This window comes from Amblyraja radiata, chromosome 12, assembly GCF_010909765.2.
Source record: "Amblyraja radiata isolate CabotCenter1 chromosome 12, sAmbRad1.1.pri, whole genome shotgun sequence".
Taxonomy (NCBI): Eukaryota; Metazoa; Chordata; class Chondrichthyes; order Rajiformes; family Rajidae; genus Amblyraja; species Amblyraja radiata.
Genome location: NC_045967.1, coordinates 11,219,542 through 11,229,962, shown reverse-complemented (window position 1 = coordinate 11,229,962; position 10,421 = coordinate 11,219,542). Strand labels below are relative to the sequence as shown.

Below are 10,421 nucleotides of genomic sequence, written 5' to 3'. Positions count from 1 at the left end.
CGGGTGCTCCAGTTTCCTCCACATTCCAAAAGACGTGCGGGTTTTAGTTTAATTGTTTCTGTAAATTGTCCCTATTGATAGGGTAGAACTGGTGTCTGGGATTGCTGGTCAGCACAGACTCGGTGGAACTGAAGGGCCTTTTTGGATGCTGTATCTCTAAACTAAAGTAACTACAGAGAAGATTTGCAGCAAATCTAGACGCCATTTAGAAAGGAATGAATAACTGAATTGAGCAAAATACATCCAACCATTTGATAATCCTACATGTTTTATTAGATTATTACAGTCAGTTTTTACTCTATTTTGTTACTAATTGGCAACGAGGCATGTTTGCTACATTGTTTTCTTTGCTGAGCAATATTTTGTGTCAGGATTGTGTCCATTTGGTATCTTTCTGATATTGGATCTGAGCATTTTTGGAATATTTTAATACGTTGCAAGAGAAAAATACATTTGTATGGGTCTTTGTACCAGAGTAAAATCTGCTTTGTAACTAGCTGTTTTCAACATGTGCCTTTTATGCATGGTGCTGCTGTAGCATAATTAATTGTTTCCATCTTTAGTCATGAATTGTATGTTGTACTGATTGAGTTGTGGACAAAGCAAAGTATCAGAGGAGGGGATAGACACAAAATGCTGGAGTAACTCAACGGGTCAGGCAGCATCTCTGGAGAAAAGGAATAGGTGACGTTTTGGGATGGACCCCTTCTTCTGACTCACTATGACCTGAAGAAGGGTTCCGATCCAAAACGTCACCTAGTACTTTTCTCCAGAGATGCTGCCTGTCCCACTGAGTTACTCCAGCATTTTGTGTCTATCTTTGTTGTAAACCAGCATCTGCACTTCCTTTCAGCACATTTTTGCAGAGGAGGGGTGATGTACCTGCTCAGATGATTCAGGGGAGAGTCATGCACCTTGGGCTGGGTATAGTCTGGACTTGCGTTATGGTCAGGGTCAAGTTAGTTCAGCGATACAGCATGGAAATGGGCCCTTCGGCCCATCGAGCACTAATATTCACAATTCTGATTTTATTTTTGGATGGAATTTTAAAGCAAAATATTATACAGTTGAGTTTAGTAGTTTTATGCAATGGCATCATATAGGTATAGCCCCTATACCTCCTCCTTGACTCTGTCCAGGGACCCCGACAATCCTTTCAGGTTAGGCAGAGGTTCACTTGCACCTCCTCCAACCTCATCTACTGTATCCGTTGTTCATAGATGTGGACTCTTAGTACAATGGCGAGACCAAATGTAGACTGGGCGATCATTTTAGGAACACCTTGCACTGCCTGTCTGATCCTACCTGATTTCCTGGTTGCTAAACACTTTAATTCTCCTTCCCATTCCCACCATTGACCTTTCAGTCCTAGGTCTCCTCCATTGTCAGACTGAGGCTAAAGCAAATTGTAAGAGCAGCATGTCATATTTTGGTTGGGCAGCTTACCCAGTGCTTTGAATATTGATTTCACTAACCAAGTAACCCCAGCAATCCATCCCCCACTATCCCCCCCCACCCCCCCCCCCCCCCCCCCCCCCCCCACCCCCAAGTCGCAACAGTTTATCGTTTTCACCTAACAAACAGCTAACAATGGTCCTGCTTCCTTTATCATCATAACATTTTTTTTTTTGCTCATTTTTCATTCATTGCTCTTTACCTCTCCACATTATCGTCTATATCTCTCATTTCTCATTTCCCTTTTCCCTGACCAGTCTGAAGGAGGGTCCTCGACCCGAAACATCACCCATTCCTTCTCTGCAGAGATGCTGCCTGTCCCACTGAGTTACTCCAGCATTTTGTGTCTGTCAACAGCCCTATAGTCTAATGTGCATCTCTGGTCTCTGCTGCAGGGTGCAGAGTTGCAGCGGTTATTTGGGGATGAGCAAATGACACTGCATCGCATCCACGAGAGGTTGATCTATTTCCGTCCCTTTTATGAAGGAGATTTTACACCTGTTGTGTTTGCCCTTTCACGACAATTGCCACCAAATGTAAAACAGTACAGCACAGGAACAGGCCCCTTTGCCCACAGTCCTTGCCCAACATAATGCCAAGTTAAAATAATCTCCTCTGCCTGCATGTGATCCATAACTCACTATTCCGCGCACTGCTATATGCCTATCTAAAAGCCTCATTGTATCTGCCTTCACCACCCCTGACAATGTATTCCAGGCCCCACCATTCCCTGCGTTAAAATAAAATGTTACCACACATCTCCATTAAAGTTTACCCATCTCATCTTGCAGCTAAGGCATCTAGTGTTGGACATTTCCACCCAGGGAGAAAGGTTATGACTATCTACCCTATCTCTGCCTCTCATCATTTTATATTATTTTATCAAGTCTCCCTTCAACCTCCAACGTTCTGGATACCAACCACTCTGTGTGTAAACATTTTTCTCCCCAGAGATCTTTTAAAACTCCTTCCTCATCTTAAACTTGTATTCTCCTGTTGTTGCTGCCCCCACCAGGGAATAAAAGATTCTGTCTACCCTGTTTATGCTTTTTATAATTTTATAAATGTTATATCAGGCCACCTCTCAGCCTCTTTTCCACAAGTAAAACAACCACTGCCTAACCACTCTCTCCCCGTACTTAAGGTCACCAAACTTTGGCAGCAGTCGAGGGCTATTGGTGTTTCAAAGGATCCAGATATATTTGAAAATTAAGCTTTCCCCTCGTGCCCAATAGCTATGCCCTCTAGTATTGTATAATTCCACTGTGGGCAATATGTTCTGACTGTCCACCCTATCTATGCCTCATAATTTTATATACTTCTAAAGGGCCTGTCCCACTTGGGAGCATTTGTGCGTCATTTACGTGACATCACTTGCGTCATTTACGCATGGCGTGCATTACGCGTGCATGGTGTGTGGTGACATAGGCAGTGACACGCGGCCACGCGCAGCTCCCCAGGATTTTGGGATTCACAAAATCTTCTTGCGCCACCTGCGTGACGCGCAAATGATGCCCAAATGGGACAGGCCCTTGACAGGTCTCCCTTAACTTCCAATACTAGATTGATAATGCACTATTTGTATTGAATTCTGTACCACCTCACACTTACAAGACTCAGGATGATACTCAGATGACAAGAACGGGGCAGCATTACTTAGCACTGAAACATCACCAGCGGATGTCACTGATTGAGAGCGTTATGTTAAATGGAAGGCCTAACTTTGGACATTAAAGTGCCAGGTTACGCGGGTTGGCATGGTGGCGCAGCGGTAGAGTTGCTGCCACACAGCACCAGAGACCCGGGTTCAATCCTGACTACGGGTGCTGGCTGTATGGAGTTTGCACCTTCTCCCTGTGACCTGCGTGCGTTTTCTCCAGTGTCTCCAGTTTCCTCCCACACTCCAAGGATGTACAGGTTTGCAAGCTAATTGCTTGGTATAATTGTAAATTGTCCCTAGTGTGTAGGATAGTGTTAGTGTTGGGGATCACTGTTGGCGTGGCCTCAGTGGGCTGAAGGATGTGAACTCACTGGACTAAAGGGCCTGTTTCCACGCTGCATCTCTGAACTATCTCTCCTGGTCCCAGAACACTGGTGCAATTATAAAGAAAGCACATCAGCGCCTCTACTTCCTGAGAAGATTAGGGAGAGTCGGTATGTCGAGGAGGACTCTCTCTAACTTCTACAGGTGCACAGTAGAGAGCATGCTGACCGGTTGCATCGTGGCTTGGTTCGGCAACTTGAGCGCCCAGGAGCGGAAAAGACTGCAAAAAGTTGTAAACGCTGCCCAGTCCATCATCGGCTCTGACCTCCCTACCATCGAGGGGATCTACTGCAGTCACTGCCTCAAAGAGGCTGGCAGCATCATCAGACTATTAAACTCAACTCAAACAAAAATCTGAACTTTAATAGCCTATGGCACTTTATATGCTTATTTATGTGTGAGTATATATATATATTCAATGGTATATGGACACACTGATCTGTTCTGTATTTATTTATGCCTACAATATTCTGTTGTGCGGAAGCAAAGCAAGAATTTCATTGTCCCATCTGGGACACATGACAATAAACTCTCTTGAACTTGAACTCTTGAACTAAAAAGGTGACTGTGATTCCAGCCTGTCTTCAGATGTTCCCTGTCTGTTTCCCAGGTTTGTGTACCTGTTCATGGATGACTTGGGCCACATCTCCCATTGTGGCGCCATTGTGGCCGGGAGCCTGGCGGGTATCGTGGCCGCTCTCCTCACCTACCCGACCGAACTGATCGAGACCAGGCTGATTGTTCAGAACAGCACGGCTCCCACCTACAGAGGCATCGTCCACGCTCTCCTCACCATCTACACGAGCGAGGGATTCCTAGCTCTTTACCGAGGGGCATCACTCTCAATACTGGGTAGGTTGCTGTACAATGACACTTGTTCAATGACTCAATGGCACCTTATTTGTAACATGTAACGAGGTTTAGTGAAATACATTTTTGTATGCAGATCAGAACAAGTATCTCCTTACATTAGCACTTGGATGCATCTTAGATAAGCTTCTCAGATACAGTACAAGTTTTTTCACCGAGACAGTATACAGAGTCCCCAGATTTGGCACCATTTTGTTATTGGTGTAGAGTTCTTAACCTGACCATGCAGGCCCGTTGTCCTAGTGGCGTTGCAGTGTCGGCCTGGCCAAGTGTAGCTGTTGGTGCTGCTCCAGGCCGCGTCCGGTCCACGCTCTCAGCCTTTTAGATCGGTAACCAATCCAGCCGAGCCCCAGGCTGCTGCCGGGCCCACTCCACCACCGGTCTGTTTACCGGCACTCTGTTCCCGCTCCCTCCTCTCCGGTCCACAGGGTCCGGGCCCAGCGGCTACCCTCACCGGGCAGGGTCCTTGTTCTGCGGTGGGTGAGCCAGGTTTTCTGTAGGGTGCGGCCACAGCACACCGGGGTGACCTGTAGGGGAACTGGCTTGTTGGTCTAGGGGTAGGATTCTCAGTCGGGGTGCGAGAGGTCCCAGGTTCAAATCCCAGGTGAGCCCTCATTTCACAAGGTTGCATGGTGGCGCACAGGGCCGGATTTAGATGAAGAGAGGCCCTAAGCTGTTCCACTTGTGAGGCCCCCTCTGCATTGGTTTTCAGCAACCGGACAGCCATGGCGGCCAAATCTCCCACAATTCAAAGCGAGGGAGAAAGTGCCCAGCACCGACTAGTTGCCGTTGCAGTGCGCATGCGCAGGGGGGAGGACGTGCAAGACGGCCTGCCGTGTCGGCGGATGAGGAGTGTGCGGAGCCCGGCGGCCTGGACACGGATAGCGGGGGGAGATGGATAGAGAGGGGGGCCCACCCAGAGTTGAATGGCACGTGTCCTGCCTTGGCCGGAGGCCCCCCTAGACCTCGAGGCCCTAAGCTTAAGCTTAAGCTTATCTAGCTTATAGGTAAATCTGGCTCTGGTGGCGCAGCTGGTAGGGATGCTGTCTCACTGCGCCAGAGACCCTAGTTCGATCCCGAATTCAGGTGTTGTCTGTGTGGAGTTTGCACGTTCCCGCTGAGACCCCATGGATTTCCTCTGCTTGCCCGGTTTCCTCCACACATCCCAAAGTCGTACAGGTTTGTAGGTTAACTGGCCTCTGTACATTACCCCTAGTCTTCTTCCTCATGTCCGGCCAGCTTCTATATCACGTCTTTCAGGTCGGTCAGTGACGGTTGACGGTCGGTGGTTGCAGAATTGGCTACTTCAGTCAGTCACCGTGGTACAGTTTCTGTCGTCAGCATTGCCCGGGATGCACCATGTGGAGGCTTCTGCTCGCATCCCATTACCCCTAGTAAAGGGAGTGGATGAGAAAGTGGGATAACATAGAATGGGTGTGAACAGGTGATCGACAGCCAGTGTGAACACTGCGGGCCAAAGGGTCTGTTTTCATGCTGTATCTCTAAACTAAACTCAACTACAGAGGATCTTTGAAGCAGGAATTTTATGGTTGAATATGTTCCCTGTTCAGTAACGTCTAAATATTTGTTTGTGCAAATCCTAGCAGGTCAAGGATAGCACTGCACACAATTGGACATTACTCTGAGTTAGAGATGGAAATATCAGCTGAGGTTTTCTATCCGAGTCTATCCCAAGGAGAAGTAGTTTAAGAAGGAACTGCAGATGCTGGAAAATCGAAGGTACACAAAAATGCTGGAGAAACTCAGCGGGTGCAGCAGCATCAATGGAGCGAAGGAAATAGGCAACGTTTCGGCCCGAAACGTTGCCTATTTCCTTCGCTCCATAGATGCTGCTGCACCCGCTGAGTTTCTCCAGCATTTTTGTCTACCTTCCAAGGATAAGTAGGTTTGGTAGCTTTGTGATGGTGATCTATTGCACTAACACTGTTCCCTCTAAACATTTGGTCTAGGTTGATCATTGTCTCGTGTACTGAGGTACAGTGAAATGCTTCATTTTGCATGGCGTACAATTAACTCAGTATTTGCCATATACATAAATACAACCAAACCATAGAGTTCAATACATACAGCGAAGATACAGAGTGCAGAATATAGTTCCCAGCATTGTAGCACATCAGTTCCAGAGACGATGTCCAATCTCCACAATGAGTTACGGGTGAATCTGACAGTACCCGAGCTTTTGGAAGGTGCTGTTCAGAAACCTGATATCAGAGGGCATATCCTCAGACAGACACAAAGTGCTGGAGTAACTCAGCGGGTCAGGTGCCATCTCTGGAGAGAAAGGATGGGTGATATTTGGGGGCGATCTGAAGAAGGGTCCCGACCCGAAAAGTCACCCATCCTTTTTCTCCAGAGATGCTGCCTGACCCTCTGAATTACTTTGTCATCTTCGGTATGAACCAGTATCTCTGGTTCCTTTCCTTGCAGTTCATTTCACGCAGAAACATATTCTTTATGTACAGCCAGTTTGAAATACAGCTTCTTCCCTGCTGTCATGAAACTCATGAGCAGGCCTTTCATATGCTATGGGTGTATTCCCAATCTTCCAATGCACCTCATTGCTGTGTGGAACTTTCTATTTTTTAACTGCACTTTCTCTGTAGCTGTAACACTGCAATCTGCACTCTGTTTATTTTCTCTATTGCACTATTGACACGTGTGTGGTACCATCTCCCAGGATAGCGTGCAAAACATCGTTTTCTTTTCAATGGAATCGAAAGATACAGCATAGAAACAGGCTCTTCAGCCCACCAAGTCCATGCCAACCACCAATCACCCATTCACACTAGTTCTATGTTAAACAACTTTCTCACCCATTCCCTACACACTCGGGGCAATTTACCAAGGCCAATTAACCTACAAACCCGCACGCCTTTGGGATATGGAAGAAAAATGGAGCATTAAAGGAAACTTGCACAGCCACAGGGATAACGTGCAAACTCCACACAGACAGTACCCAAGATCAGGATTGAACCTGGGTGTCTGATGTTCTAAGGCAGCAGCTCTATCAGTTTTTCACTGTAGCTCGTGACAATCATGAACCAATATCGTTAGCAATGCTCTGTATTGCTCCATTTCAGGCTGCTTCATAGTTACCCACTCCCTTCACCCACCATTGTGGGCTGTGCCTTTAGCTGCTGAGAGCCAATGGTCCATAGTTAAATGTTTTAGTAATTGTGCCTTCCTAAACCCCTGTGCCTCTCTCACCTCCTTCTGTATGTGCCTTAAAACTCGCCTCTTTAACAAAAGTTAATCTGGCCTAGTATCTCCTTCTGTGGCTCATAGAATCATAGAATCATAGAAAGTAGGTGCGAGAGTAGACCACCAGGTCCGTCGAGCCCGCACCGCCATTCGCTCATGGCTGAACACTAAACAGACACCCTTACCCACAAACAGTAGACACAAGACACAGAACACAAGACACTACCCTCCCCTTTATACCTCTATCTCCCCTCTCCACCCCAAGAACCGCGTGATCTCCTGGGGGAGGCAAAAAAACGGATAAAAACCCAGGTCCAATTCGGGAAAAAAATCCGGGAAATTCCTCTCCGACCCCAATCCAGGCGATCGACACTTGTCCAGGAGATCACTCAGGTCTTACTATACTAACCATACCTAGGTCCATATCCCTGCCCTCTCCCCGTAGCCCCTTATCCCCTTGGCAGCTAAAAAACCATCTATTTTAGATTTAAATATATTTAATGTTTCTGCTTCCACTGCTCCCTGGGGCAGTGAATTCCATAAATTAACCACCCTCTGGGTGAAGAAGTTCTTCCTCATCTCAGTTTTAAAAGAGCCCCCCCTTATTCTGCAACTATGTCCCCTAGTTCTAGTTTCCCCGATCATTGGGAACATCCTCGGTGCATCCACCCGATCAAGGCCCCTCACGATCTTATACGTTTCAATGAGATCGCCTCTCATTCTTCTAAACTCCAAAGAGTAGAGTTCCAGCCTACTTAACCTTTCCTCATATGTCAATCCCCTCATTGCAGGAATTAATCTTGTAAACCTTCGCTGCACTGCCTCCAGGGCTAGTACATCCTTTCTTAAGTATGGACCCCAGAACTGTACACAGTATTCCAAATGTGGTCTCACTAATACCGTGTACAGCTGCAGCAAGACCTCCGTGTTTTTATACTCAATCCCCCTAGCAATAAAGGCCAAAACTCCATTGGCCTTCCTGATTGCTTGCTGCACCTGCGTACTAACTTTTAGTGATTCATGTACTAATACCCCTAAATCCCTTTGCGTTGCATTACAACGCAGCTCCTCCTCATTTAGAAAATAACTTGCCCTATCATTTTTTTTCCCAAAGTGAATGACTTCACATTTATTAGTATTAAATTTCATCTGCCAAGTTGTTGCCCACTCACCTAGCTTATCTATATCCTTTTGCAGACTCTTCCTATCCTCCTCATCCCCTACTTTTCCTCCCATTTTTGTATCGTCCGCAAATTTTGATATATTACACTTGGTTCCCTCCTCCAAATCATTTATATAAATTGTGAACAACTGGGGTCCCAGCACCGACCCTTGCGGAACCCCGCTAGTTACCGGTTGCCATCCCGAGTATGAACCATTTATCCCCACTCTCTGCTTCCTATTTGTTAGCCAATCCTCTACCCATGCTGTCATTGATGTCTGCGTATGCCCTATTATCCACATGCAAGTTGTGCAATGTGCATGGGGAAGCTTGGCACCAGGTTACTGAGTGAAATGACAAATAGTGTGCAGGGAGCTTCTGTAAAGGACGGAGATATAATTGACAGAGAGAAGGAACATTAATCGCATCAAAGTTTTAAGCAGCTCTACCAACTGCTGCACCAGAGACCCAGGTTCGATCCTAACCATGGGTGCTGTCTGTACACAGTTTGCACATTCTCTCCGTAACTGGCTTTCCTCATGGTGCTCCGGTTTCCTCCTAAGTCCCATAAACGTGCAGATTTGTAAGTTTATTGGCCCCTCTAAATTGTCTCTAAGATGCAGGGTGTGGGTGAGAAGGTTGGAAACATATTCTCAGTTAGGGTGGGAGAGGTCCAGTGAGGCCTCATTGTACAGGGTGACTCAGTGGTGCAGCTGGTAGAGCTGCTACCTCACGGCACTAGAGACCCGGGTTTGATCCTGACTTCGGGGTTGCCTGCGTGGAGTTTGCACGTTCTCCCTGAGACCGCATGGATTTTTCTCTGGGTGCTCCGGTTTCCTCCCACATCCCAAAGACGTGTGGATTTGTAGATTATTTGACCTTCTGTAAATTGTCTCTAGTGTGTAGGGAGCGGATGAGATGGTGAGATAACATAAGGCTGATGTGAACGGATGACCAATATTTGGCATGGATTTGGAGGGCCGAAGAGCCTTTAAACTGAATAAGGGGGGTGGGGTGTCGAATGGGCTAGTGGAGGATGGAGTTAAAGGGAAAGGGTTTCTTAAATGTGTGAGCGTAGAGACAGAGGGGTGTAAAATGAGGGTAGAAGCAATAGGTAGCAAGGTGAAAAGTAAAAGTGGCAGGCCGGAAAATCCAGGGCAAAAATCAAAAAGGGCCACTTTTCAACAAAATTGTATAAGGGATAAGAGTGTTGTAAAAACAAGCCTGAAGGCTTTGTGTCTCAATGCAAGGAGCATTCGTAATAAGGTGGATGAGTTGAATGTGCAGATAGCTATTAATGACTATGATATAGTTGGGATCACGGAGACATGGCTCCAGGGTGACCAAGGCTGGGAGCTGAACATCCAGGGATATTCAATATTCAGGAGGGATAGAGAGAAAGGAAAAGGAGGTGGGGTAGCGTTGCTGATTAGAGAGGAGATTAACGCAATGGAAAGGAAGGACATTAGTTTGCAGAATGTGGAATCGGTATGGGTAGAGCTGCGAAACACTAAGGGGCAGAAAACGCTGGTGGGTGTTGTGTACAGGCCACCTAACAGTAGTAGTGAAGTTGGAGATGGTATCAAACAGGAAATTAGAAATGCGTGCGACAAAGGCAAAACCGTTATAATGGGTGACTTCAATCTACATATAGATTGGGTGAATCAA

The 10,421-nt window shown here is 46.7% G+C and overlaps 1 protein-coding gene across 1 annotated transcript in view; it reads left to right on the top strand.

Annotated features, from left to right (window-relative positions):
• Window positions 1-10,421, top strand: part of slc25a43 (solute carrier family 25 member 43) — a 36,569-nt gene that overhangs the window by 12,927 nt on the left and 13,221 nt on the right. Inside the window, exon 2 of the mRNA XM_033030236.1 lies at window positions 4,110-4,351. Coding sequence (XP_032886127.1) covers window positions 4,110-4,351 — 242 coding nt within the window. The remainder of the gene's footprint in view (window positions 1-4,109; window positions 4,352-10,421) is intronic.